Below are 26,184 nucleotides of genomic sequence, written 5' to 3'. Positions count from 1 at the left end.
TGTACATCGCCCATCTCGTCCTGTCCCGTCCCCTCCTTCCTCCTCCACATTCTGACTTCATCCTTCATCCTTCTTCCTTCTGCCTACTTGTTACTCATGACAATACCTATAGCTTTCCAACTATCCAAGCTGCCTAGAGAACATGTGAAGCTCAGGGCAGACTTATGGCCTTATTGGTTGCGATGGTCTGCTGCCAGGCAGAAGCCTTATTGCCTAGTTGGATCATCGAAGAGTCATCCCTCGAGTCATTTGAACCCTGAAACTTGTAAACTTTCCTATTTGGTCTGAAGATACTCGCTATAACTAACAAACCAACAATTTCTGCGCCGCGTTATGGCATAAAAGGGTTGAGTCGCCTTGCCTGCCTAACTTCGTCGAAGAGCCATCTATAAGTACCATTGCTTCACACTGCTATTTCTTTCACTTCTTCCATCATCCAATATCTCTTCCCGCATCTACTCACTTCTTCCATAACATCAACTTTTCCAATTTCCTCAACTTCACGATGGCCCCAGGTGCAACTGAAAACGGGGGTGGTGAAGCCCTCGTCACTGCTTTGACAGCCACCTCAAAGGAATCAAACGGAACTGAAAGCATTCCTGAAGTCGGTATGGAGTGCGACATCAAAAACCTCTACCAGAAAGAAGATGCAAGAGGTCGCACAACATGGACTGACAAGTACCCCGACAATCTCGACGAGGCTGCCGAGAACGAAATCACTGCTCGATTTGCTATTCTTGTTCGAAACAAGAAGAGCTTCGATTCCAGAAAAAAGCTTGAGATCGATAGCATCGTCGTTCAAAGCCCTTTGTTGAAGACAGTCTTATCCAAGGTTTTAAAGGATTACCCCGGTAAGTTCATTCACTCACAGAACTTGAAGAACCACCTAACACCAACCAAGGTGTTACAACTACCTTAAAGCGACTCGTCTTCCAGGCTCCCTTCAACCCATTTGTTCATCGTTGGACTCAATTCACTACAGCTCTCGAAGAGCAAGAAGAAGGAGAGACCAAGAGCCACCTGCAACTGCTGCATACAACCCTTGAGGCAGAACTCAGGGACACCATCGAGGCGAAGAATGACTTCGTCAAGAACAAGGTAATCACTTTTGGCTACTTGTGGACCATCTTTCAGCCCGGTGCTACTATTTATACAAACGAATGGGATCGTCACTGTGGTTCCAAGTTCTCTCAAGGATCCTACCATGATCACCCAAAGTATGGTCCAGTCTATGGCCTCAACTGTCAGAAAGTTGAATGGGACGGCGACAAGTTTGGCTACGCAAATTGCCAACATGTTGTCACATCTTTCGCGGGCACAATGTCTATTTCCGCACTCGACGCCATCCCTCTCGAGTTCCACCCTGAGCAAAAGAAAATTCGTGCCCAGCTCCTCAAGCGCGGTAAGCTCTTTGAACACTACCATGGTTACCATTACAAATCCTACAAATCATTTGCAATCGGCAAGAACATGTGTGGGCAAGACATCAAGGTTACCATCGACTCCCGTATCATCATAGACACCCACGCATACGGTAAATTCAATCCCAACAGCATCGGGCACCTTCAACCCCTCAAAATGAAATCCAAAGCCGACACACCTGAAAATTCCGACGAGGAATACGACGAGGAATACGACGAGGAAGAGGAGGAGACCGATGATGATTATGACCAGCAAATTCACTACTCAACCCATAATGCTGCCGCCTCCCGCACAGACACAAAGCTCATCGCTCTCTCTGAAGAGCATCTCCTGCACTGCTCCTCCCTCCTCAAAGGCTATGCCCTTAAGACCAAACGATGGTTATCATTTTTCTTAGACGAAATCTCCGAAATTATCTGGAACAACGCCGCATTCAGCAATCTCGTCCTCCCAGCCGACCAAAAGGAGCTCATCCTTGCTTTCGCGGAGTCACAAGTAAAATACAAAGACAGCTTCGACGATGTCATTTCCGGCAAGGGCAAAGGCATCATTATGCTTCTGTCAGGTGGACCAGGAATTGGTAAAACTCTCACTGCCGAATCTGTAGCAGAGAACATGCAAGTCCCACTATACATGATGTCCGCAGGAGATCTCGGCATCAAGAGCTCGGAAGTCGAATCCTCCTTAACTACCATCCTCGAAATGGTCGCCAAATGGAACGCAGTCCTCCTCCTCGACGAATGCGATGTATTCCTCGAAGCACGCAGCGCCCACGATCTCGAACGCAACAAAATCGTCTCCATCTTCCTCCGGACCCTGGAATACTACGAAGGCATTCTCTTCCTCACCACCAACCGCGTCAAGAACATGGATCCGGCCTTCCAATCTCGCATTCACATTAGTATGGAATACCCAGGTCTCGACAAGAGCGCTCGCGTCCAAGTGTGGCGTAATTTCTTGGAGAGGGGCGTTAAGCATGAGTTGAGCGAGGGGGAGATTGAGCGGCTAGCGAGCGTGGATATTAATGGCAGGCAGATTAAGAATGTGTTGAAGACTAGTCAGTTGTTGAGTCAGCATAAGGGCGTGCCGCTTCGCTATGAGCATTTGAGGACGGTTCTGTATGTGGAGAGGAAGGAGTTGGAGCTTTCTTGAGAGGGGGTGGAGGGGAGTTTTTTATAGGAAGTTTCTCGAGTAGGGAGATCTAGTTGGAGGAGTGTGGAGTAAATCGCAATAATATGATATGACATATAACCTGAAATGTCTGAGCAGTCTCGGAACAAAGTCAAGTGGGAGTATTACTGTAATTGCCTGGGTTTAAATGTTATTTTTTAACCCTAGGTAGAGTAACCTTCTCGCATACTGCGAAACGGCACGCTGAAGAGCTTCGTTGCTTAAAGTGCGGCCCCCTAAGATGTTCGGAAAAGGATACGGTCAGGTGCCATAGTTAAGTATCTATGAAAGACTCTAGACGGATGGAAAGTACGAAGTGATAGCTAGCCATAGGAGGTTATCTAGAGTTAACTTGATACTCAAGACTGTTGAAGGTGCTAAGCGCCACCAGTCTCAGTGCCTAAATTACTGACAGTACCCTTCTCACCTTTAGCATTGATGCAGTTCTGTCTTTAAACCAAGGTGGTGGATGGTGACTTCCTTCCCCTTGCTCGCTTAGTCGTTTACGTCAGCGTAGACCACTGACTTCCGCATTACGCCAGTTTCCCCTCTTCAACATCATAATACTCATCTACAACTCATCACGATAAGACCCTTTCTTTGAAAAGGTTATCAATATAATACTATTAAGGAATAAATAAGCGACAGCCACTCAATCTGTAATCCAATATCATCCCTGTCCTTTGTTTTCACGAATCGTAACTAACTAAACATACAGATCTGATTGCACACACTCTTGCTGGATCAGCCGATGGGAACTGGACCCCCCTTTTTATTCTCCAGGAAGTTGTATATGTCCCGACAACTTGTCTCTAGTGACTTCTGCGTTTTCCAGTCCAGCTCAACTTCCGCCCTTTTTGGCATCGCAACGCATATTCCAACGTCACCATCTCTGCGGTCGACGGCCCGAATCGGAATTTTCGTAGACGATACGGCTTCTACAGCAGTAACGACATCTAAAACCGAGCTCCCAGTACCACTGCCTAGATTGTATGCTCTGAAACCTTTCGGCACTCGCTCGTTGAAGGTTGCCGCAAGGGCTGCAATGTGTCCCCGAGCCAAGTCGGTAACGTGAATGAAGTCTCGAATTGCTGTGCCGTCAGGAGTGGGGTAATTGGTTCCGAAAATATCAAGTACAGGTAAGGTACCCGCAAGAACATTCAAGACCACCGGCATCAAATTTGTTGGTACACCGCGAGGATCTTCACCGAGAAGTCCTGACTCGTCACATCCCACGGGGTTGAAATATCGCAAGGCGATAATTGTCCATTCGGGATCTGCCAGCGCAAGATCCGAAAGAATTGCTTCGCACATCCATTTTGATCGACCGTAAGGATTTGTGAGGCCAGTGCAGCCCCCAAAGGTAGTTTTGATGAGGCCATCATGATCGACAAAATTCTCCGTCTGATGAGTGCAGTACTCCTCCTTCAGGGGGACACCAGAGTTGGCAAGAGAGCCATATACTGTCGCTGAGGATGAGAATATGAAATTCTTGATATTGTAGTCCCTTAAAGTTGCACATAACTCAATCACGCCAGCAACATTGTTTGCGTAGTACTTGAGGGGATTTCGAATGCTTTCTGATACTGATTTGTATGCGCCGAAATGTATAACACCTTTGATTCTTGAAGTTATGACGGAGTCGTCATCTGTGGTTGCAAAGCGTCGATTTGGCTGCGAATATTCGCTGAGGATTGACTTTATGGCTGTCTCATCTCGAAAGTCCGCCTCATAGAATCTCATAATCGGTGCATCTATCTCATGCCCTTCATAGTGGAGCTTGGAAAGTAACTCGAGGCGATCATACACACCGCGAAATGAGTTGCTCAGGTTATCGATGATAATTATATTCTCCCCCGCTTTCAATAACTCAAAACATGTATGGCTTCCAATGTATCCAAGTCCTCCAACCACGGCGATGAATTGCTGGTCAGGATATAAGAAGTTGCTCAGTGAGCCGCTGAAAAGAGTTGATCTCTCCGTCTCTGGTGTGCCAATATCTGAGATTGAGTCCGAAGTCGAAAGTGATAGTCGAGGGCTGCAAGAGCCAGAATCAGTAGTACTGGCCATCTTCAAAATATAACGGAAACTTTCTCAATCAACTGCAATGGTCTCAAAATGTTTTTGTTTTGAGAAATATATAATCAGCGAGGGTACTTGAATATATAATAAATACCTAGTGGTAATTGGTGAACACATTGTACTTGGAATGGAACTGTTCTTTTGCATACCCCTGCAAGAGGCTATTATTTTGGACTAGCTACGAAGCTCCGTAACGTGCCCGTTGAGAGACACTGAAGGTCTCACAAACCTGCCGTCGTATAAGCATGCGAAAATGCAATCCATATGCGTGACAATCCTATCTCAAAATAGATCAAGTTCTTGGCACCATCATTAGCATAAATCTCGACCGCATCTTCCTTTCTTCTTGTCAAACTCCAAAGAAACCCAAAATCATATATCCGATGAAGCCCAGAAACTTGAGAGCTTACTGCTGCACGTCTAGACTTTGGGGTATTCCCAAGTACCTATTTTGGGCCCTCTTGGGATTAGTCTTGATAGTCATCGTGGTGCCAATTGCAGTCATGTCTGGGCGGAAAAAACACTCGACACCGAAAGGAACAGTTCTAGTTCCCCTCTACGTGTATCCCTCTCCAGGAGCGTGGGACCCTTTGCTCACTGCGTACGCCACCAATACTTTTTAAATTTAGCACCAGATAACTTCAAGCTAACGGTGAATAGGATCACAAACCATCCGCGCCTCAAATTTACCGTGGTAATCAATCCTGCTAGCGGGCCAGGTGTGGAACAAGGACCTGACAGCAACTATACGAGAGAGATCCCAAAGCTCAACAAGCACGCTAATGTGCGCACCGTTGGTTATGTCTCAACAAGCTATACCAATCGAAACATCTCACTGGCATTGCGGGATATTGAAACATACTCGGCTTGGTCCGAGAACTCTACCATTGCCGGACTAGGCATGCAGGGCATATTTCTGGACGAGACGCCTTCCCAATACCAAGCTGCCAGTGCAATATTCCTTGACACCCTAGCGGATTCAATAATTTCCGATACTGGGTTTGGAAAGGACCCTTTGGTAAGTGTCGATTCTTTAATTTTTCAAGTTGTCACGTTTCTATACCCCCCTTTTCAGAAATATCCAAGCGCGCGGATAAAGCAGCAAGTGTTTGTCACCCCTCTTCAAAGCGGCACCCGTGATCGACGACGCACGAACTAATTATAAGTAGATAATTCATAATCCGGGGACAATCCCTGACTCAAGATACATGAAGTCGGCCAACCTCACCGTCGTTTTCGAGGGGGCTTATTCAACGTATCAGATGCATGGCTTCCACAAAACCATGACAGCGTTCCGGGATTCGTCGAATGCAGGTCGCGATGCGCTTGCGTGCATTGTGCACTCGCTGCCGTCAACGCTTGACGAAAGTGCGCTCGTCAAGGATCTTCGGTCGTCGTGTGGCAGCGTCTTCATCACAGGCTTATCCGGGGATTATTATGCTAGTTTCTGGGAAGGATGGCTCGGGTTCGCTATTGATATGGCAGCATAACTTCGTCTGATGGGCAGCGATGATGCAATATGACAGGACAGACCAAGAACGTGCAGAATAGACAAGCATTGATACGGGACAGACTCAGGCGTAGGGACTTTGTTTGATATCGTGGATGGATACTTCCGCGCTGTTCTTCCTTTCGTCTACTCCTTTTCACGACTTATGCGACTGGCTAGTTTAAGAAGAGGCACCGGACTGTGCGTACGTTTCGAGTAACCTGGGGTTATTGAAAAATTGAAAGCAAAAAGTTGTTAAATCCGAAGAAATGTCTGTCGTGCGACTCAATTCTTCACTTGCAGTGCAGTAATCTGCTCTGCCTCACATTATTACAGCCCCAGATAGGATGATACCGTATGATCGGATGGCATTCCAAATAAGTTCTACGAGTACAGACAATATTTGCCGTCAAAGCTCAGTCAGGGTCCTCACTCGTCAGAAATCCATTCAGCCTCGTGGATGGATTTGGGGGATTTCTCTGAGTCATATTGCTACCCTAAATATATCCCACTGATTACTATACATCTGCCGTGCATAAAATCTTACGTACCGTATTAGAGACACGACACTCTGCTCGCTGCTCGCTGCCCTTGCCATGCTGATTGATGACTACCGAACAAGCTCAACGGCCATTACCCATATGAGTACCGTATCTGACAACGCGCCTTGGCAGGCGCTAGCAATTCCCATTCCCGCGCCCAGGGGCCAAGGAAACGTCAACATCCCCGTACAGTAGCGTGGCCCCACGCTAGAATCTTCAGCCCCCCGGCCCGTGCGTGGAAGAGAAGAGAGATGAAATAAGCTAAACTTTAACTTTATCAGGACCGTAACCGTAACCGTATACTCTCTGTCCGTAACCGTGTTTTGTATCGCAGTGGTAATTCCAGAAAAGGTTGATTCACGGGTACGGAACCGATTCCCCATCCATCGTTCAGCTGTGCTTGGATGAGCCTCTTCGTATTGTTCGGTCCTGGGCTGTTGTTCCACAAAGCGCGTAATTAAAAAACACCCTAGGATTGGAATTGGAACTACGTTGAGGCATGTACGTACGTGTAACGTTTTCTAGTGGCTTGGCTTGGGATCATCTCAGCCGCATTGCCTGTCCTGCCACCAAGAGTCAAGACCGTCGTTCTCGTAGCTGGCCGGCCATCAACGACCCGAAGTCAAGACAAGACAAGACCGGATAGAAGGAGTCCGTGCTTGCTGTAGGTAGGGACCCTACTTGTCTCACTTGCACGCACGCTCCTTCCATACAGGATTCCGTGCAGGTGTTGGATTCCTTGGACTTGACCTTGCCTTGCCTTGCCTTTCCTTACCTTGCCTTGCCTTACCTACCACATCTAGCTATAGCCTGAGCATGACTCCGGATCCAATGTCCTTTACGATACGACCGACCGACGCACTCCCCACGGTACCTACCCAGCGCCATCGGAATCTCCAGCTGACATGCTGCCCGTATGGTGCGAAAGAAAGGATCACCATGAAAACATGCGCCCCGTGGTTCAGCTGACATGTATCGTCGTCGGGAGATAGATAGATAGCGAGCGGGATTTTCCATATCTCATCATCATCATGATTACAACACTCAAGAACCCGTCTACCTTCAATGTTACGAGTTGTACAAACCCAGCCAATACAATACTTCCTTGCCATGCATGGCCCGCCACGTCGCACTACTGACGGACTCTTCTTTCTCCCTTTCTCCCATTCACGTTTTCCCCACTGCTAGAGCGCTCACTCTCGCCAACGGAGCGGGCGTGCGCGTGGCTGGAGCGTACAACAGACACGCTTTCATGCGTATTGCACGCGCGAGGTAGCTTGGTTACTCGAGCACAGCATGCATGCATTCATACGGTACGGTACGTTACATTCCCTGGACCGTCGAGCTGGGAACTATAAACAGATGTATGTATGTACAGAACATTGGATATGGAAATATGTAAGATTGCATGATGTTGAGTTTAGAACACGGCATGTAGGTAGGTAGGTAGTAGTTGGATGGTGGGTATCACAGGAGAGGTTGGTTATCTACAGTACAGTACTTGTACACTACTTTCCTGTATTGTACAACTCAGGTGAGAGACTCTGAGGAATTGACGATTAATCTCATGAATGAATCACTCAGACGGATTCCGATAATGGTATTGAATTATTAAGCCACTGATCGAGCTTTCGGCGCTTGCCAGTCACCGATACCGGGGCGCACTGCACTGCACTGCCACTGCGGGGAAGTTGGCTTAATTCATCTAATCTATATTAAGGGTAAGTACCCTACAGTATACTTACAGTACTACTATAATCATAGAGTAAGCTACTGTAAGTCACGAGATACGATGGCGCAATCACAGACGCTCGTATGTCTTGCATTAGGGACGGATAGGACAGGACTAGAGCAGGACCAGGATCAGGGCCCTAGCTAGCGTCATATGCATGCATGTCGTCCAAGGGCCGCTTGGAAGGCAAGGCAAGGTAAAGTACCTCAAGGTAAGACAGACAAGACAGACGGGTTGAAATAAACGGTCAGGTTTCAATATGAGGGACGTGGGAGATTGTATGTACAGGGAAGTGCATTTGCAACGAGCTGAGATGTTCTATGTGCTGTACGAGTATTCTATGTGCATCCTATGTGCATCCTATCCTGTCCTGTCCTGTCCTGTCCTGTCCTGTCAGTCTGTCTCTCTCTCTCAGCAATCTTCCACCCAGTCATTCAGATCCATTTCCTTCATAACCGTAGAAAACCCATGCGCCTCGTTATTATCACACGCACTCTTCCGCGCGCTCGCCGAAATAGACGGTGCGGAACCAGGGTACTCGATATGGAAAACCGGCTTCCCAGCTGCGATGAAGGGCCGGAAGAGATCACACTCCTCGTACTGCACGCACTGCTCGTTGACCTCCCACTGCAGGAAGTCGAGCGTGGCGTTGACGATCGCCCCCGCGTTCTTGAGCCCGATCGACATGCTGTAGCTGTGCGCGCCGATGGCCAGGAAGCGCAGGTAGTCCTCGGCCGTGCTGGGACTGAGGCTGAGTCCGCTGTCGTTGTCGTAGCCGTCCACGTTGTCGGGATCGACACCGTCGCAGCCTTTGCTATGGGCGAGAGCCAGTCGCGCGCTCATGATGGCGCGGACGTTGGCCGAGTTCGTGTTCAGCCAGTACTCGCCGGGCCAGCCATCGAGTCCCTTGCCGTAATCACTCTTCTTGAACTGCGCCGAGTCGGCGCGGTTGGGCTCGTAGCTGCCGGCTGAGAAGTAGCAGATGACTTTGCGGCCATTGGCGTGTAGCTTGGAGATCGTAGAGGCGGTGTTGTCAAAAAGGTCGATGTCGTAGACCGCGACGTTTAGCGATGTGTCTGTAGGTGGGTTTTCGAGGACGATTTGCCAGGATGTGCCCGCGGCCGGTTTCCAGTACTCGCCAGCGGTAGCATTGGTGGTGCTATTCGGGCTTGAAGGGGTGCCTGATCCCCCACCTCCATTTCCCGAGTTGCCTCCTGAGGAGCCTCGCGTCAGGCCAATGCCGAGACCGATTCCGAGCCCGATGGCGATGATTAGGAGGAAGATGCCTGCGACGAGCAGCATCCAGAAAGTTTTCGACTGGCGTGAGAGGCAGGATCTCTTTTCAGAGGCCTTGAGTGGCCCATCAACCTGATCGGCCTGTCCACGAGATCGCGACATCCATGAGGGAGACATGCTATGAACCTGGGAAGTTTGATATAATGATTCAGCGAATGAAGGTATGTGAATGCGAGGATGCGAGAGCGTGAACGTGAACCACGACTTTGTACTACCCGAAACGAACCCTTGAAATAGCACAAGCATTCCAGATCTTTATACAAATATATTGATCCCTTGAAGCGTGAAAGATCCATGACACCAGATACGACGAGGAAAGCTTAATTCTTCCCGTCACAGCAAAGCCCCAACTGCAAAGTCTCAGCTGCCCTCATCACCAACCCCTTCCTCGAAGCACTAGCCTCTCGAGTCTCACTTCGGGTTTCCATCCGGTACCACAAGCATAGCCACCGCGGTACTCCGTCCCCAGCGTGACCGTATTCCTGCACATGATTAGAACAGCAGCGCAGCGCCCCGCCGCCCGCTTGGGGACGGTGGTACGGAGGGAAGCATCGATTGCAGCGAGTACGAAGTCACGCAAGCATGCTCTGCAATGCAAGCACCGCTTCATTGATCAAATCAACGTTCTCGCGCATCTATCTCTACACAGTATTCTATCCACTTTCGTAGTGTACTTCGTACCGTGGGAGAGGAGTTAAGGCCGCCAGCAGTAAAATGGGGTTGCACGTAGTACAGAACAGTTCACCACGGCTCGCTTAATTGGGTCAGAGTCCTCGGTTGCATGCAGAAAGAAAGAAAGAAAGCCGTTCGTGATATAGCAGATCATATAACTACCCCGAAAAAAAGAAAAGCAAATACAGTGGCACGTCGCAATAGCCTCTCCTCGTGCCCTTTGCCAGCCCGGCGTCCATCGAAGCCGATTTGGAGCATGACGGCCTTGCACGGGACGGGTATTAGTGACAGACTTGCTGTCGCGTACTGTACTGTAGCCAGGGCGCAGCAAGGGCGAAGTCAAGGCAAAGTAACCAAGACAGGTCAAGACAAGACAAAGCTCAGCCCTAAACGACCCGGCCGTGGCGGGCGGGTGCAGAGAACGAGGGCAGGTACTTACTTACCGTATAGTAGGTAGGCCGACGTGGACGTGCCAGTGGGTGTTTGTCCGGGTTACCGCCACACAGTGCACCTGGATCTATTTCATCCCAGCATACTCCGCACCGTACTATTCAGCTGGAGTCTTCTGGAAGGATGGAATCGGATACTGGAGTTTCTCAGGTCTCCGCATTTCATTTCATATCATTTTCCCCGCATGTACTGACTGTACCCCGGTATTTACCCCGAGATTCGCTGGGGTTGAGGGGTTGATAGAGGATTGCGGGGTGCTTTTTATTTTTATTTTTTATTTTTTATTTTTTAAAAAAACAAACTTGTACTGAAGGATAACAGGCTGAATTATATTTCTCACTGCATTGCACTCTTGATACCGATAAGTCTGGACTATGTGCCCGCGGTTTGTCATTAAATTCACGATGATGGGGTCGCTGACATAAGGTCATTATTGCATTCGATTTTTGATGACTCATCTAAAGACGACGTGATTGGTCTAATTAATTAATACAATAACGCCCTGTATTACCCCACGCGAATCCCTTTGACAGTAATTTTTCGCGTGCTATGCTGATCTAATATTACTCATCTTGGATGTACAACTGAGACTTTTCTTTAAAGAGAAATCGGTGTAGATAGGGTGAACGTGACTGGAAGACCCGACATCTGTACCCAGATGGTAAGAGGATCGGAGCCTATAAAAGGGTTAACACACATGACTGGAAACCCAGAGTGGAGTTGGAACTTGGAAGGAAAATAATCGACGTACCAATCTGCTCGGTCCTGAACCCTTGGGTGCTCGTCACGGCTCCTGGGACGGTCACGGGGATCGTCGTCGAACACGTGTTACCGGTCGTTGTAAGTGTTACACCTGTGATGGTTTGGGCGGTTGGGTCCACGTTGAACGCGAGGCTGGCACCGCAGGCATCCCGCGCCATGCGGCTGGCGAACGCCGTTGCAATCTGCGGACGTGGTGTCAGTATATGTCCATGCAATGGCAAGCGGAGGTTACTCACGTCGTCGTGCTTCAATGAGATGATAGGCCAGTTGACACTTGGAAGCATAGATTAGTCCCGAGAAGCTAAGCGTTTCCGAACGGCGGGCGACTTACACTCTAATCATCTCCTGTACCACGGTTTCAACCCATGCTTGTAGCATGGAATACTTTGTGCTGACTCCGTTAATAACGGTCTCGCTAGCTGTCTGGTAATTCAGGTTGGCTTGGTGGAACATGAAAGGGTCATGGTGGAGCCCGAGGAGATGGCGCGTATTTGTGTTCTTTTCAACTGCCAACAAGGCGTACCAATCTCCCTTGCCTGCAGATGTGTTGATCCATTCGAGAACGGTACAATCAGGAAGATTACACTTGAAAATATCAGCACAACGATACAATTAAAGACGGAATCAGACGAACATTATAGTAAATGTTGGTAGCCCAACGTGGAGTGATCTGTATTCCGTCATATCCATTTGCAGTAACAGTTGTGATTAGTGGCCAATGCTCATTTTGCTGTAGGACCAAAAGTCAGTCTGGATAGATGGAAAATAGCAGGATATTGATTCATTTCTTACAGTGTTTAATAAAGCAGGGCGAGTATTGTCTCCCACAACATTAACAATCCCATTATCCTTCCATGCTCTAAGAGCATCGCCGTTATGTAAACCAGTAATGGCTGGAGGGATTATACCTTTGGGGCTGAACTTAGAAGCTGATGCAATGCCGACTTGTGAGAGCCAAGCGGCATTCCAAGAAATTTCCCGAGTGACATCGTAGTATGTAGCATTGTTTTCATCTTCGTGGGTGAAAGTGTGGGAAACGTGCGCAAAGACATCGCGGTTTGCGGGGGTTGCCCACCATATCTTAAGCGCGTCAAGGTTAGTGCAGACAGTGGTATATGGATACAAAAGTGCATTTGCTGGCCATAGATTTGTCCCTGTGCCAAGTGGCTTTTGAAACTCGAGGGGCGTGTCTATCTGATCCCCGTATTCGATTGGGCCACTTCCGCATTCTAAGTGCCAACAACTTGGAGTTAGTGTCAAATCTTTCAAAACCAAACGGTTCGGAGTATATAAGGCATTGGCAGGAAAGGTTGGGTAGGAAAAGGCCGTCAACTCCAAAATTCAACGTGAACTATGTTTCAGCAAGGAATTGTGTACTTACGTGTACCTGTCGCCACATCACTGGAATCCTAGAGTCACGTGAGTATTTTTCGAATAACCAATCCAATCAAAGTCAATTACCTCAATGTTGCCATTACCATTATGACCAACCTCGACAAAGTAATTACTCCCAGCATTCAGCTTAGCGTTGACAGTAGCCATCCAGGTGACATGCTGGGCTAAATCAGCAGGCGTGATTTGAAATGTGGTACCGTTGGGGCTGTATATATCCGATTCCAGGAACATATCATCAACTATTCAAACCCAATCATTAGCAAGAGTAGAGCTAAACTCTAGATTTTCAACAAACCTTGTGTATTGAGGTTAACACGACGGAACCCGGTGTATAAGCCTCGCGTAGCCCAATGAATCCATGCGTGTTGGAGCAGGTTGGACGTAGCGGACCAGTCTGTTGCAAAACCGATAAAGAACACCATCTGCTTGATGTTAGTGCAGCCCATTTCACGTGATATGTCTCATACTTGTTGTCGGCCACCAATATTGTTGATGACCCCAGCTGTAGATGTTGTGCTAAAACCAGCAGCCGGAGCAAACTGAATAAACTCAGTAGCAATACTGGAGTTGGTAATAGTTGCCGGGTAATGATAGAGCCCTTGGGTGCTCACTCCTGCTCCACTGCTGTTGTTAGATGCTGTGGAGACTCCCGTAAAGGAGCGAAGGCTTTGAACTCACGTCTTCAAACCAGAAGTAGGAAATTTAGTTGTATCAGATATGCTCAAAAGCTGCTCCACCCCATCGCCACAACAGTCACCAAGAGCTGTTGTCCCAGAATCTGCAGATGGGAAAACATCCAAGCGAACCATCCGTACACCGAACGTGTTTTGATACTGGTAGAGAGTAGCTAGTTGCGCTGAAGTCAGAGCACTCTGGAAGCCCAGTGTGCCTCCATAGTCGTAACTGACTTCTGACAAGATAACGATGGCTCCATAATTGCCAGAAGTCGCACTGCTGTTCAGATTGGGGAGAGTGACGCCAGCCTGAGGGACGACAACAACTTGATATGGAATGGCGTAGCCATTAAGACCAGAATATCCAGAGTATGAAGATGCAGTATCTCGAGCGAGTATCAAAACAGTACTCTTCACTGTTGTTGCAGCGACGACGGCAGCTGGAGTGGTCACGTTAGAGGTTATAGCTGAAGTATTAGAATTGACGGCGACATTGTTGATTTCCGCAGATACTGTTTGTACGACTGGAACTGGTCCGCGAACAGCGGAGGGTATAACGATAGCCTCTGGTTTGGCATTACTGATTTTCGCCTGTGGGGATGCAGATGCGGCAGTGATAAACGAGATGGACGCTGCCAAGACAGCAGATTGAAAAACTACTTTGGAAATCATGTTGATGGTAAAGAAGTGAAATTGTAGATCCCTCTAAAATATGGGAACTTTTTTATGGGAGAGCAAGAAGCAGCTATGCGTTCTCTGCGGATGTATATACTTTTTAGATCACAGACGATCAGGGGGTTTCCTTACAAGTTCGTGGAAATACGAAAACCACCTAGACTTCTAGAATGCTTTTTCAGTCATGGCACCAGTGGCTGACGAACAGAACGTTCTTTAGAGTGATTCGCGGGACGGATCTAAACACAAGAACGATTCCGCAACTCGGATTTCGGGTTCCATAACATAATGGTAAGAGCCAGCATGACAAATAGACGCGTGGATCCTATTTTTGGTTGTTATAGCTGAAATTGTATGACGCCGTGACCTTCACTCAGCTCCCACTATCGACGATTTGCAGTATAGTATGCCAAAGATGATGTTTTCTGATTTTGACCGGGTTGAGGTGAACAGATCTCATCCCGGGTCAGCATCAGGGTTGTCGTCTGCGCTGCGCTGCTACTTGACAGCCACGACGGGGGGGGGGGGGAGCACTGGGATTGAGGCGCAAGTTATACGGAATAGGCCAACAGGGAGGTCGAAAGAGGTGAAGTTTGCGAAATGGAATTATCCCGTGCATCTTCTGGCCCGTTTACGGATGCCCCGATGCCGATACGGATGTACGACGGCGTGGGAACACAAAACGCGAGACATGGAGGCTGGTTCACGGGTGAAGTGAAGCGTGGAGATGAATAAAAAGGAATAAATACCTGCATTGAGGCGGTGGAACGTTGATTTTAACCTTTGGACCCGGCGCTTTAGACCCCTGTGACTCGCTGCTTTACGAGTAAGTGGAGAATCTACACCACCAGTGCACTGCTCGTACTCGAGTACGGTACGAAGGTACGCCAAGGGTGTTTGACGACATGGAGCAGATACATCCATCCGATCACGACAGCTTACCAGAGACATGCAATTGTCTGTCAGACCACAGTCCTGGGAAAATCATATACTATTTCTATTCACAGTCCCAGTGCAACCATCGCATTGGGCCCCTGGCGCTATTCTTGGCGCTTCCATTCCACGCTATGTGACTCCCTACTCCCGGCACGAGGGCCAAAGTTGTCCAATTCAGCGCTTCCTAGTTCTGCGTCGAGTGGCTGATCCTCTTTTGACATCCTCTACGTGCATGCATGACGATATCGTGGATTGCTAGGATCCCGGAAGAGCCCTGCATGCGTTTCTTGCATGCGTTTCTTGCATGCGTTTCTCGCATGCATCAACGCTTTCGTCCCAATTCAAGTACCTAGCTCGTGGCTAATGCATTGTTGTCATGGAAGATTTAACATCAGAGCAATACGAGCTATGTGATCGCCGCCTGGGGGTGTGAGGTAAAACTTGCAGCCAGCTCATGAGCTCTCGGACCCGGATAGTGGTCACCGCTTCTTCCTAGAGCTAGAAATTTGAAGTCCTCGAATGAGGATGAGAAGATCAGGATTCGTCTATGTCTTTCTACTCACCCCGGTCTCTATCTTCAGCTTCCGTGCTGAAGTGCTTTTAATAGTCCATGGTGGGTGTTCTATTGACAGCCTACGTCAGTTGGCAGGTAGGGACTGAGCCGGCCCTTCTTATAGATTCCCCTAACCAACCTTTCAAGGAGATTTTGGTACCAGAAACTCATCACCACGAATATTACTTCCTCCCGCGGCGTCCGCCACCCCTTTCCGTCCAAGTATCCTCACAGCCTTGCAAAAGAAGTTATTGTAGGCTTGCAGGTACTTCGACTACACACAACATCCTATGTGGATGTTGTAGTTGCAGTAGCTTATTTAATTTTTAGTCGTTTATATGCGGAACTTCACATTCTTTCGCTTTTAGTGACAATGGTCAACACGTACATCCTTCCCATCGATGCAAGCAGCGGATCTCAACTCTTTGATCACTGGTGGCAATGGGTGAGCTAAGCGTCATAACTTTATATACTTTACTAACAATATAGGTTCTCATCGGTGCTGCCCTCACGTCCATTACTATTGGCTCCACTTACATCGCTTTTACTCTTCTCAAAAAGTGTTACCAGCATTTTTCAATCGGGGTTAGTTCTTGAAACTTAATGTTGTTTCCCGATTATACCAAAAATCATACTTATAGTTTTGTTACACTAGAACCAAGCATCTGATGTTCTCCCCGCTGAGGTTGCGAGTCATCTACAAAAGTACACAGCTTCGCGGTCACAACTGACGCTTGAGAAATCCGACAAGCTGAAACCAAAGTCCCTTGGGATTTATTTGGGACACTTTGATGAAAAAATTTCGGCAGACCAAGAAAAAATTCTCTCCGATAAAGATGCAATAATAATCGATCCTCTTGGGCGCAATGTTGTTGCCGCATTAGCGCAGCGCCCGCATAACCAGCAGCAGCACAAATCGCAATCTGTCATTGGCAGACTCGATATTGGCGAAATATTACATATGCCAATCGCAACCAAGCAGTCAGGAGACCTGCTTATCTCGGGGATTGATCAATTGATGACTCTCATTGCTACACGATTTCAGGACTACGAAGGGCGCAGCACTGGTTTTACTGGTGTCCTTCTGGCAGGCTGGGAGGCGATATCGAACAAGGTCTTACATGCGCTGATTGATGCACTTTCCGTCTTCGATCTTGAAGTCTACTTGGAGACCTCGGCTCCCAACTTTCTACATGATTCAAACGTTTTGGATTGTGACGCAATCTCTGGGCTCGTGATCCGTAACTGCCTTATCTTGGAAAATGGAGAGAGGCGCGATTGTTTTGGGTTGGAATCTTTGCGTACCACACTCAAGGCATTTGTTTCGCAAGCCTGCCTGAGAGACTTTACAGTCTTGATCTGGGATACATTGGGAGATGGCGTAGTACCTTCCAGCGCAGTTCTGAAGAGAACGTTTACATGGTGTAGCTTTTACAATGCTGTTCCTTGGATCGGCCCGCATAGCGCCCTTGTTGATGCGTCTATTGAAGTTGTTCCATTTGAACCTCTGAGTGCATTTGATTGGCTGAAAGAACCTCGCGTAATGGAGCTGCACGATCAATGGAAAAGCAAGCGAGCTGTAAGTGGCTCCAACGCATTATTATTATTCCAGACTAACAATCTATGAAAACAGGTGCAATATTCCGATCAATATCATTGCATCAATGAGCAGCTTGAAAACTTGCTGCCTACTTTGAAGGACGTTGAGATGGGTAGCCTGTGCACACGCCATGACTTAACAGCAGCTCCAGAGGCAACTGCCTCCGATTTGGGAGATTCCGAGTGGTTTATTCTGCGAGATGCGGAGTTGAGAGATCCGCTTTGTGTACCGACAAGGGGTTGTAGCAGCCTTGATGGGCTGGGGTGTTGCCCTTTGGGAGTAGATGTCACGGAGGACGATTTTAGAGATATCATTTTCTCCCAGAGAAATCTCAGGAAGCTAGAACTTCTGGACGCAGTCGGTCCTCCCGAACTCCGAAAATATGGAGAGAAATTGGGAAGGTTCATCGCCGAAACCGACTTTTGGACGGAGTCTACGAATCTTGGTGCATCTTGCTCGTCTAAAAGTATCGAGACTTTGGCAATGGAGTTATCCCAGACTCTCGATGATAGCTGTGGTAACGTTCAAGTCTTCCTGGGGCTGCATTCCGGCTTCCAAAAGAAGGGAAGGAAGCAATTCTGGGCAGTATATCACCAGTCACAAAACACCACCGATATATATATCTCCAAAAGTTCGCATGATATATTGAGCGTCCTGCTCCATGCTTTCTTGTCAAGCGAAGGCTTAACACGGGATCAATGTCTTGCTGCTGAGATTTCGTTTGGTCAATGGCAAGACACTCTCGTTTCGCCTCATGATCTGCCTCCACGGATGATTCAGGACATTTCGTTGCTCACTCCAGATGAAAATATCCTACTACTGCAACGTCTTTCCCTTGCCCCGAAATCAAATAACGAAGAAATTCCAAGGCGTGTAACGTCTGCGGCAACCGAGGCATTGATTGATGTCCCAAGTCTGAGTCAGCTCAGGGCGCTGAATACAATTGGATACATCAGTGGAGATATAAACGCAGAGGAGTTGGTGAAAACAAGATTACAGTGGCACTGTAAGTCCGAACGTTCGCATCCAGATCTGCCAGCCGCAATGTCTTTGTTCCAAGAAGTCGAAGGGACGGTCTTGAGGGCCCTCAAAACTCGAAACCGTAACAATCTGAACGCCATCGTTGAAGCTCTTGAATTGTCACTTCAACATTCAAATCCAGACGCTATCGGCGACATATTCGCTCTTTCGGCTTTTTGTACCATGCGAAGAGCAGCATTCGAAGAGGTGTACATCGAAGTCACAGACAGAAATCCGCTTTTCAACGATCAGCCCGATCAAGCTGCTGCTTTTGCCGAACTCTTTGCACTGGGATCGCGATGTGAGGCATACTTTGATATCACTCCGAGTCAGTTTGGACAACTTCTTTTCAAGAAATTCCGCAATTACTATGGCGAATCTAGATATCAGCCTCCTACAATTATGGACACTTCAGAAGCTCTCGATTCAGCCTACTCGGAAGCACGAATGGACGTTGACCAGAATCAGAAGGCAATGGGAATGCCTACGTACCAACGATTCACGTTCTTGAGTGTCTTCGCCATCCCGGCTCTCATTGATATCCTAATGCTTACTACTACTGGTCACGGCCTTTACCTGAGTGGAAAGATGTCCTATCAAGAACAGCATAGCGCAACGGTTGCGTTGATGGTATCTCTGCTACTATCTGGTGCAATTGGAACGTGGATTACATGCGGTGGAACTTACTACTTGGCGTCAATGGCCTTCTCTGCTATGAACTATTTTGTAGTCACACGCTTGCTGGGTGGATTTGCGTTCACACTTATTGCAGGCTTAATCGGGTTCATTGCATTCTTTTGCACTAGCGGGTCTCATGCAGCCATTGTCTTCTTTCTGTATCTTGTTGCTTTAACGACGTATCTTTGCTTATTGGCCGCACTCGCCAACTACCAGTTTACGGGGTCCGGATTTCAATCGGTAAGTAATACGCAATATAGCCCACATGTTCCTAACGTTGGTCGTCTTGATGTATTAACCTTCAACTCAGGGTCGCGTTATCATTATTGCCTGTATCCCGATACTCTTTATCTCGCCACTGGTCTCGATCTTCATCTCACATAGCGATGTCACCATCTATCTAACCGTGATTTACGTGTTCATATTTATGCTATTTCTCGGAGTTCGACGCACTGGCTCACGTTGGACAACGTGGTACCAGAAAATCGCCTTGATCGATGACGCTGCTCTCAGGAGTTGGCATATGAATACTATCTCGCCTCGTGAGAGAGAAGACATCCAGAAGATGACAGATCCAAGTGTCTTGAAATTGGCCCGTGGATCTTTACAACAAATTGTTCTCCTAGAACTACGGAAGTCGGCTTTTGCTAAGGGAAACACCGATCCCATGGTATCAAAACTCGTAAAATCATATGAATCAACAATCTTCCTCATGGTAATGTGCACCGTCCTCTTATCTGACAAGTTCCTGACAAAATTAGGACTGGTATTGCCGATTTACTGGTGTTCCGAAGCCTATAATGTTCAGTTCGTCATGGAATAATACAGCTAAAGTCGCTTTAGATTCTCTGCAAAAGTCCCAACTTGGTATAAGATTCCACTCTGGATTCATCCACTGGCGACAGGCCGGCGATGAGGTAGGCCAACTTCCGGAGTACACTCGTTTCCTTCTAAAGATCCATTAGATCGGCTGCACAATGTTATATTTCATCGTGGCGCTTCTTGATAAGTGGGTCGCTTTGATCGACGGTCGCCATGTTCTCGGTCTCGGTTCATCCTCAATCTCCTTGAGAATCCCCGTGGGCTTTGGGCTAGCCTATTATCTGATCGGGGCGGTCTTACTTGATTTCAATGCTACTAAGCTGCACGAACTGGCTGGTACTGGTGATCAAGAGATCGTATCGTCTGATGCTGATATCGCAAACGCCATGAAGATGAAGTTGCAGAATCGTAAGCTGCTATATTGGAAGACACTTTCTCGATACTTGCTGTGGCATATATGGGGTCTAGCTGTAACATCGATCCTAATCTGGTTGTTTGCCAAGAAGAAGGAAGAGTCAATCTATTTTCTAAGCTATGTAGGAGCCTACACCGGTAAGTCACTTCTCCAGATCTCGCTTGGCCAAAGCCTTTGAAGTGTATTTTATTAAAGGGATATCTTTACGCAGGTCTTTTGTGGTTCCAGGTACGTATAGCAAGTCTATCACCATTACATTAATACTCACACGTCGACAGTACACAAAAATATTTTGCGGACCCCATGCTCTGAAGCCTCTGTTAATTGGTGTCTGTGTTGGCTTACCTCTCGGGTTTATACTCGAACATGAAGCACCAGATTTCAAATACTCAGATGTAGTCGCTCTTGCATCAGCAACTTGGACTGTAGCGATTCTCTCATTATTTGCCGGAAAAATCATTGGGAAATTTGAGGATCACATCCCGCTCATCACCAAAGGATCATATGACGAATATTCTGGCCCAGGTGTCGATCAATCCTGGTCCCAACCAGAACTCAAAGGCTTTTACCACCAATTGGAGGGGCTCCCAAGAGCAGAGAAAATGCACATTGAGCCCCAGTCAGCATCTGGTCACCAAGTTTCTCGGCTCTTAAACCGATGTGGCGATTCAAAACTCACCGACCTTGCACAGCGAGCCTTCCCGGAGGCGGAACATCTACTTCGTCTCAGTGGCAAGCTTTTCAACGAGGGTAAAGTCAAGATTGAATTAGTCTCCATTGAACACTTCTCTAAGTATGACCATGCAATGAGAGCGGTAAGCCACACTGGAAATACCTCAGTTAGTCTTTTGGTTGGGTGCAAGACCAAATGTATTTCTACGGGTCGGGATCACCCCCCTGGCTTCTACCAAGAGTAAGCTCACCACCTCGGAATCTTAAGATATTTGTTAACGCCTTTATAGGGTAGTAGAACTTCTTGTTCAGGTTACTGCTGAACAATATTTGGGCTACAAGACTCGCGATGCTCTTCTTGCACAAACTCTGATACTTAACAACGCAGGGTGGAGAGAGAACTCTGGTTGTTCAAGTGCCTTAGAACGCCAACTGAAGATCAACTCCAAACTAGGAAATACTCCTGAGCTACTAAGTGTTCTCCAAAAACAGTTGCTGAAAGACCTATGCCTTGGAGTTGACCCGGACCTTGAATGGGAAGCGCTCCCTTCAGAGATGCGGCACTATCTCATCGATCGGTGCGTAGGGATTTCAACTTCAGTCCTAGAAGAGCAGAAACCAATATTTATGGAAAAACTCAACATTTCATCGGGAGTTAGACTGGAAACACACATTGCTCGCTGCAATTATGCAGCATTTGCAACTGCGGTCTCACTCGCGCGTGCAACTTCATGGGCCACTAGAGACCCCCCAAGCAAATCGCACGAACTTGCTAGAGTTGCTTCATTGCCGGTTCTTCCTGTAATTGACCTGCATGAAAATACCGCTACTCCTCCGAAATATTCGACTTATGAGAAGCTTCGCATGTACACTGGGAAGCTGTACCACTACTTGGGAAAACTTTGCAAATTCTTTTCTATTGCCTTTGTGGCAGATCCAGAGTATCAAAGGGAGGTCAGATATGGATTCCCGGGCGCGTCTCATCCGGGTAATTATTTGGTAAGAGGAGTACTCATTGGGATTTGGATGTGGTCCAAGAGCATTCAACAGTTTCTTCTCCCAATATTTTTGGTAAGGGCTTCTTCTTATATCTGCAATTCACATTCCTGTTTATGACTTCGCATACTAAGACTATGATAGTTCCACAAGCGTACAAAGTTGGCCGCAGTGTGGAAGAATATCCGCGGTGTCCAAGTTACTATCAAACGACGTCGAGTTTTGATCCGTAATCTGGACGGTGTCTACACAGGCTTCATCCACCCAATTGACAAAGACAGCTTTAAGCTCATCCAGTATCGCGGTGATCATACCATAGAGCCAAGCACCAAGATGGACTCATACGCGGTCAACATATATTCAACTACCATGACTCTGCAGCGCCGCGTGGAAATATCTGGCGGAGATACGGTAAATGATTACATCTACGATTATAGAGACTCTGATGTGGCAGCACAGACGCGGCTCTCTAGGACCGACCTTCTCAACACTCCAATCACCAGAAAGGCGATCGCTGGCAAAAATGCGCTACAGTCTATCAGCTATAATTCGAGAGGGCAGATCGACTCTGGCTCCTACTTCAAAGACGACAACCTCATACGATTCCAGTATCACTACCAAAAGGGCCCGAAGCATTCTGGGGCACTGTTACGCGCCGTGTTTGTACTTCCGCATTTGAGCTGTACTGTTTCATGGTGTGCGCCTCCACGACGAAAACCAGAAAAGCTCGAAACTTGGGTAATTGACAACCCCTAGACAATGAATACTGGGCTAACTATTTAGGTCCCACATTCACAAGTCACAGAAGCAACCTTTGTTGTTGATAGAGATGTCTGGGAAAGCAAGTATTTTTACGACCATAAATTCCACCCCATAATTGTCACCACACTGAATGGACAACCCGTGGATACACCTCCACTAATTCTATATGATCATCTGGATGTTTTGAAGAGGCCCAAACATGTTTCTATCCTGGACGACAACCCACTCTTCGGTTTTAGTACCATTGACTTCAATCCACTCGCTCGTTTCCTTGGACGCTCAACTCGACAATACCCCGTCTCAACTACGCAAACCCGTTCCTGGCTTTGGAAGGCCTGGAAGGAAGATCGCACATTTGACGGTGTAGTAGTACGTTGGCTTGATGAGCGCTTGCTTCGTCGTGACCCAATTCTCCGTCCGTATTGGAGAAAGCGTGACATTGGCAACTTGAAAGCTGCCGAAGACTATCTTGACCAAAATAGAGATGCGGTTATGGCAAGCGTAGACCTTGACAACAGCATATCCAGCATGACCCCGCTTTCTATCAAAATCAATGACATGTATAGCTTTGGCCAAGGTGGAGATTCCGTCAGCAGGACCCGATCGAATATTACTACTCAAGAGGAAGACGAAACGCAGCTCCATGTCATCGCCGTCGATACAGGAACATGGCCAAACGAGGTAAATCATCCTTCTATTCCCTTTATAAAACAACCCTAACTCTAAAAACAGGGTGGTGGCGTCTCAGCCTGCCGCAGTGATGTGGTCAACAATTTACGTACGATTAAATGGCACATGGTCGCCGAATCCGCCAACGATTTCGGGCTCCCCAAGCGCCAAATCGAGCGCAACGTGCACTCCTTAAAGATCATCCCTCTCTGGGGCCTCGATTTGATGACACCCACCCACGGTCTCTTCAATAACAAGCTCGATTCAGAGGTGGAGCACATAACCACGCATGCCACACTCCTTGAAATTGAGCGTGCCTTTGTTCCTATCTTGGAGGCGATGATCAAAGGGGCTCGAGCAATCGAATTGTCAGTGGCCGATATCAAGCAACTTACAAGGTCACTTGTGAATCTAAACTCATACTTCAAGGAAACAAAGCATTGGAGCGAAACGTGGAGGAGTGAAGTGGTGAAGGCTGCATGGAGACGGCTATGGCTTTCCCAAACTACAACAAATGCCCGGCCTTCATCGGAATGGCTGAAGACAGAGCATCCAACACTAGGACAGCTTGATCAAGGACTAGAGCTCTGGTCTCGGTATCTATTTATCTTCGCTATCCCACTCCCGGACAAGATGCCCGCCGTTTTTCAAGCATCTCATCACAGCGTTAGTGCTTCGTATGGTGTTATATGCAAAATCAAGCGGGGCTGTACCCTCCAGATATGGGACCATGCTATTAGCTGGAGAGAAACGAACTTGTATCTTTCTTCAGCGCTCTGTCCACTCTCACCATTTGTCAGGAACTCGCTACTTGGCTTGATGAGAATGACTTCAGTCCTAACTTTGCATCATGCGGACACGATTTTGCCATGTGCTGATTTCTTTAACCCGAATTGGGAGCTTGAAATTGGCACTTGCCAAGGAAGGATTGAGCATCGCGCAGCGTTCAAGAGAAAGATAGATCCTGTCGTGAATGGCATTACGGATATGCAGGTATGTCTCATTACGCGTTGCTTCATCACCCCTGCTAACAGATGAAAGCGCTTTGTTCCAGTAAAAGAGATCAAGACCACAATACCAACTGTTACAATGCTATCGCATGTATGGTACGTGTCGACCGTTCCTCCCTCTGCTATATCATTTGCTAATTCACATTCTTAGGTACGCCAAAGATATTAAGACTGCGCTGCTTTCTGCAGACATAATCGTTAATAAATGGGGCTTTAGAGACTTCAGATTGGACATTTATGGTACTATTGACAAAGCACCTTCATACACGACACAGTGCCAAGAAATTATCGCTACAAAGTCCCTACGGCACCAAGTCAAGCTTCAAGGAGAAGCGGACCCCCTCAAAGTTCTCGAGAACACCGTATGTCGCACCTTGTATTCCTGCACCTCTTTCATATACTAACTCTTATGTAGTGGGTATTCCTCAACTCCTCCGTCTCCGAAGGCCTCCCCCTCGCCCTTGGTGAAGCAGCCCTGACCGGTGCCCCAGTCGTCTGTACTGATGTTGGCGCCTCCCTCCGCGTCCTCACCAATCCCTCTGACGGTGCTTGCTATAGCGCAGTCGTAGCACCCAACGATGCGCTCGCCATGGCCCGCGCCCAAATCAAGCTTCTGGCACTACTAGACGAATGGGCGCAATACTCCGACCATGCTCAAGAAACCAAAGATGCCTCATTCCCGGAAGAGCCGACACCTGAAGATGTAGCGCGGATTACGAAACGTATGTATGAGCAGCAGGATGCTCGGAGAGCGCTAGGGATGCGCACTAGGGCTATTGTGCAGAAATCCTTTAGTGGGGATAGGTATCTGAGGGAGCATGAACAGATGCTGTGGATTGGGAAGGCGAAGAAGGATATGGCTTATTCCAGGACATCTGGCCATTCTTCTACACCTATGGAGCCGATTTCCAAGCAGATTCGAATACCTGACACGCTGACGCCGAGCCTGGTTATGCCGCCTCCTATTTACCCGAAGCGGGCATCGGCTGAGGATTCGGCGGTACCAAGTTTGGCGTTTGGAAATACGAGTTGTGTGCCCAGTCTCATGACAGATAGTATTCCTAGTCGGGCGAGCACGATTACGAGCTTGGAGGTTGGCGCAAGGATAGAGAAGCCGTTGCAATCCGCCGTCGGCGTTCCTGGAAAAGTATTGCGGCGGGAGATGAGGACAATTAATGTTGTTAGCGTTGGTGATGATATTGTGTGACGGGATCTGGGGCTGGTGTAATAATTACCAATGAAAATAATATGCAAGTGTGTTAAGTAGGAGCATGTATTTATAATATCATAGACTAATATCATAGACATAGATGAGGATAGATTTAATTTGATATTTTTCGCCAAAATCACACGTTGCTATTCAGTATAACAAAGTAATTTACTTAGCTTCTAGAAGGAAACATCTGCAAAAAGAATATAAAAAGAAAAAGGAGACAAATCTAAGCTTAATAATATAAAAGGTCCACCTAAGTTTAACTTACGTTCAGATTTCTCCTAATTGCACTTTAAACTCGGATAACATCCTCCCCCAAGCAACACTGCGTAATGTGGTGCTTGAAGCCTTCTATCTCTCACTCTAGACTCCTCAATGGTTAATGCCTAGCTAATATGCTTCTCCCCGTGGATCATGGAAGTAATTAGTGTGTGGTAGCGGTCTTGGAGAGTTCAGAGCATAATGTTAATAGACAAG

At 47.6% G+C, this 26,184-nt stretch overlaps 7 protein-coding genes across 7 annotated transcripts; 4 read left to right on the top strand and 3 right to left on the bottom strand.

Moving 5' to 3' along the window:
* Positions 1–505: 505 nt before the first annotated feature.
* Positions 506–2,574, top strand: ftsH (ATP-dependent zinc metalloprotease; the record flags this gene model as incomplete). Its single annotated transcript, XM_031147431.1, has 2 exons — positions 506–851; positions 872–2,574. 2 exons carry the CDS (start codon positions 506–508, stop codon positions 2,572–2,574), a joined length of 2,049 nt encoding a protein of 682 aa, XP_031007846.1.
* Positions 2,575–3,336: 762 nt separating this feature from the next.
* galE (UDP-glucose 4-epimerase) lies at positions 3,337–4,662 on the bottom strand (the record flags this gene model as incomplete). Its single annotated transcript, XM_031147430.1, has 1 exon — positions 3,337–4,662. One exon carries the CDS (start codon positions 4,660–4,662, stop codon positions 3,337–3,339), a length of 1,326 nt encoding a protein of 441 aa, XP_031007849.1.
* Positions 4,663–5,177: 515 nt separating this feature from the next.
* Positions 5,178–6,164, top strand: SR4_1 (Spherulin-4; the record flags this gene model as incomplete). Its single annotated transcript, XM_031147429.1, has 3 exons — positions 5,178–5,275; positions 5,335–5,692; positions 5,844–6,164. The coding sequence occupies 3 exons, from the start codon at positions 5,178–5,180 to the stop codon at positions 6,162–6,164; spliced, it is 777 nt and encodes a 258-aa protein (XP_031007912.1).
* A 2,684-nt stretch (positions 6,165–8,848) lies between these two features.
* On the bottom strand, positions 8,849–9,850 carry LHYA1_G002452 (uncharacterized protein; the record flags this gene model as incomplete). The annotated part of the gene is made up of 1 exon (XM_031147428.1): positions 8,849–9,850. One exon carries the CDS (start codon positions 9,848–9,850, stop codon positions 8,849–8,851), a length of 1,002 nt encoding a protein of 333 aa, XP_031007910.1.
* A 1,602-nt stretch (positions 9,851–11,452) lies between these two features.
* LHYA1_G002451 (uncharacterized protein) lies at positions 11,453–14,358 on the bottom strand (the record flags this gene model as incomplete). Its single annotated transcript, XM_031147427.1, has 9 exons — positions 11,453–11,532; positions 11,607–11,890; positions 11,949–12,202; positions 12,252–12,347; positions 12,410–12,860; positions 13,020–13,251; positions 13,308–13,434; positions 13,480–13,633; positions 13,691–14,358. The coding sequence occupies 9 exons, from the start codon at positions 14,356–14,358 to the stop codon at positions 11,453–11,455; spliced, it is 2,346 nt and encodes a 781-aa protein (XP_031007848.1).
* A 1,865-nt stretch (positions 14,359–16,223) lies between these two features.
* Positions 16,224–19,971, top strand: LHYA1_G002450 (uncharacterized protein; the record flags this gene model as incomplete). The annotated part of the gene is made up of 5 exons (XM_031147426.1): positions 16,224–16,295; positions 16,340–16,435; positions 16,506–17,429; positions 17,484–19,388; positions 19,459–19,971. The coding sequence occupies 5 exons, from the start codon at positions 16,224–16,226 to the stop codon at positions 19,969–19,971; spliced, it is 3,510 nt and encodes a 1,169-aa protein (XP_031007911.1).
* Positions 19,972–20,125: 154 nt separating this feature from the next.
* On the top strand, positions 20,126–25,701 carry LHYA1_G002449 (uncharacterized protein; the record flags this gene model as incomplete). The annotated part of the gene is given in 10 exon segments (XM_031147425.1): positions 20,126–20,522; positions 20,540–20,613; positions 20,664–21,298; positions 21,348–22,056; positions 22,198–22,791; positions 22,837–23,496; positions 23,548–24,477; positions 24,526–24,590; positions 24,646–24,856; positions 24,910–25,701. The coding sequence occupies 10 exon segments, from the start codon at positions 20,126–20,128 to the stop codon at positions 25,699–25,701; spliced, it is 5,067 nt and encodes a 1,688-aa protein (XP_031007889.1).
* Between the last annotated feature and the right edge of the window lie 483 nt (positions 25,702–26,184).

This window comes from Lachnellula hyalina (genome assembly GCF_007821495.1).
Source record: "Lachnellula hyalina strain CBS 185.66 chromosome Unknown contig00022, whole genome shotgun sequence".
In the NCBI taxonomy this organism is placed as follows: Eukaryota; Fungi; Ascomycota; class Leotiomycetes; order Helotiales; family Lachnaceae; genus Lachnellula; species Lachnellula hyalina.
This window is presented reverse-complemented; position numbering and strand designations above follow the sequence as displayed.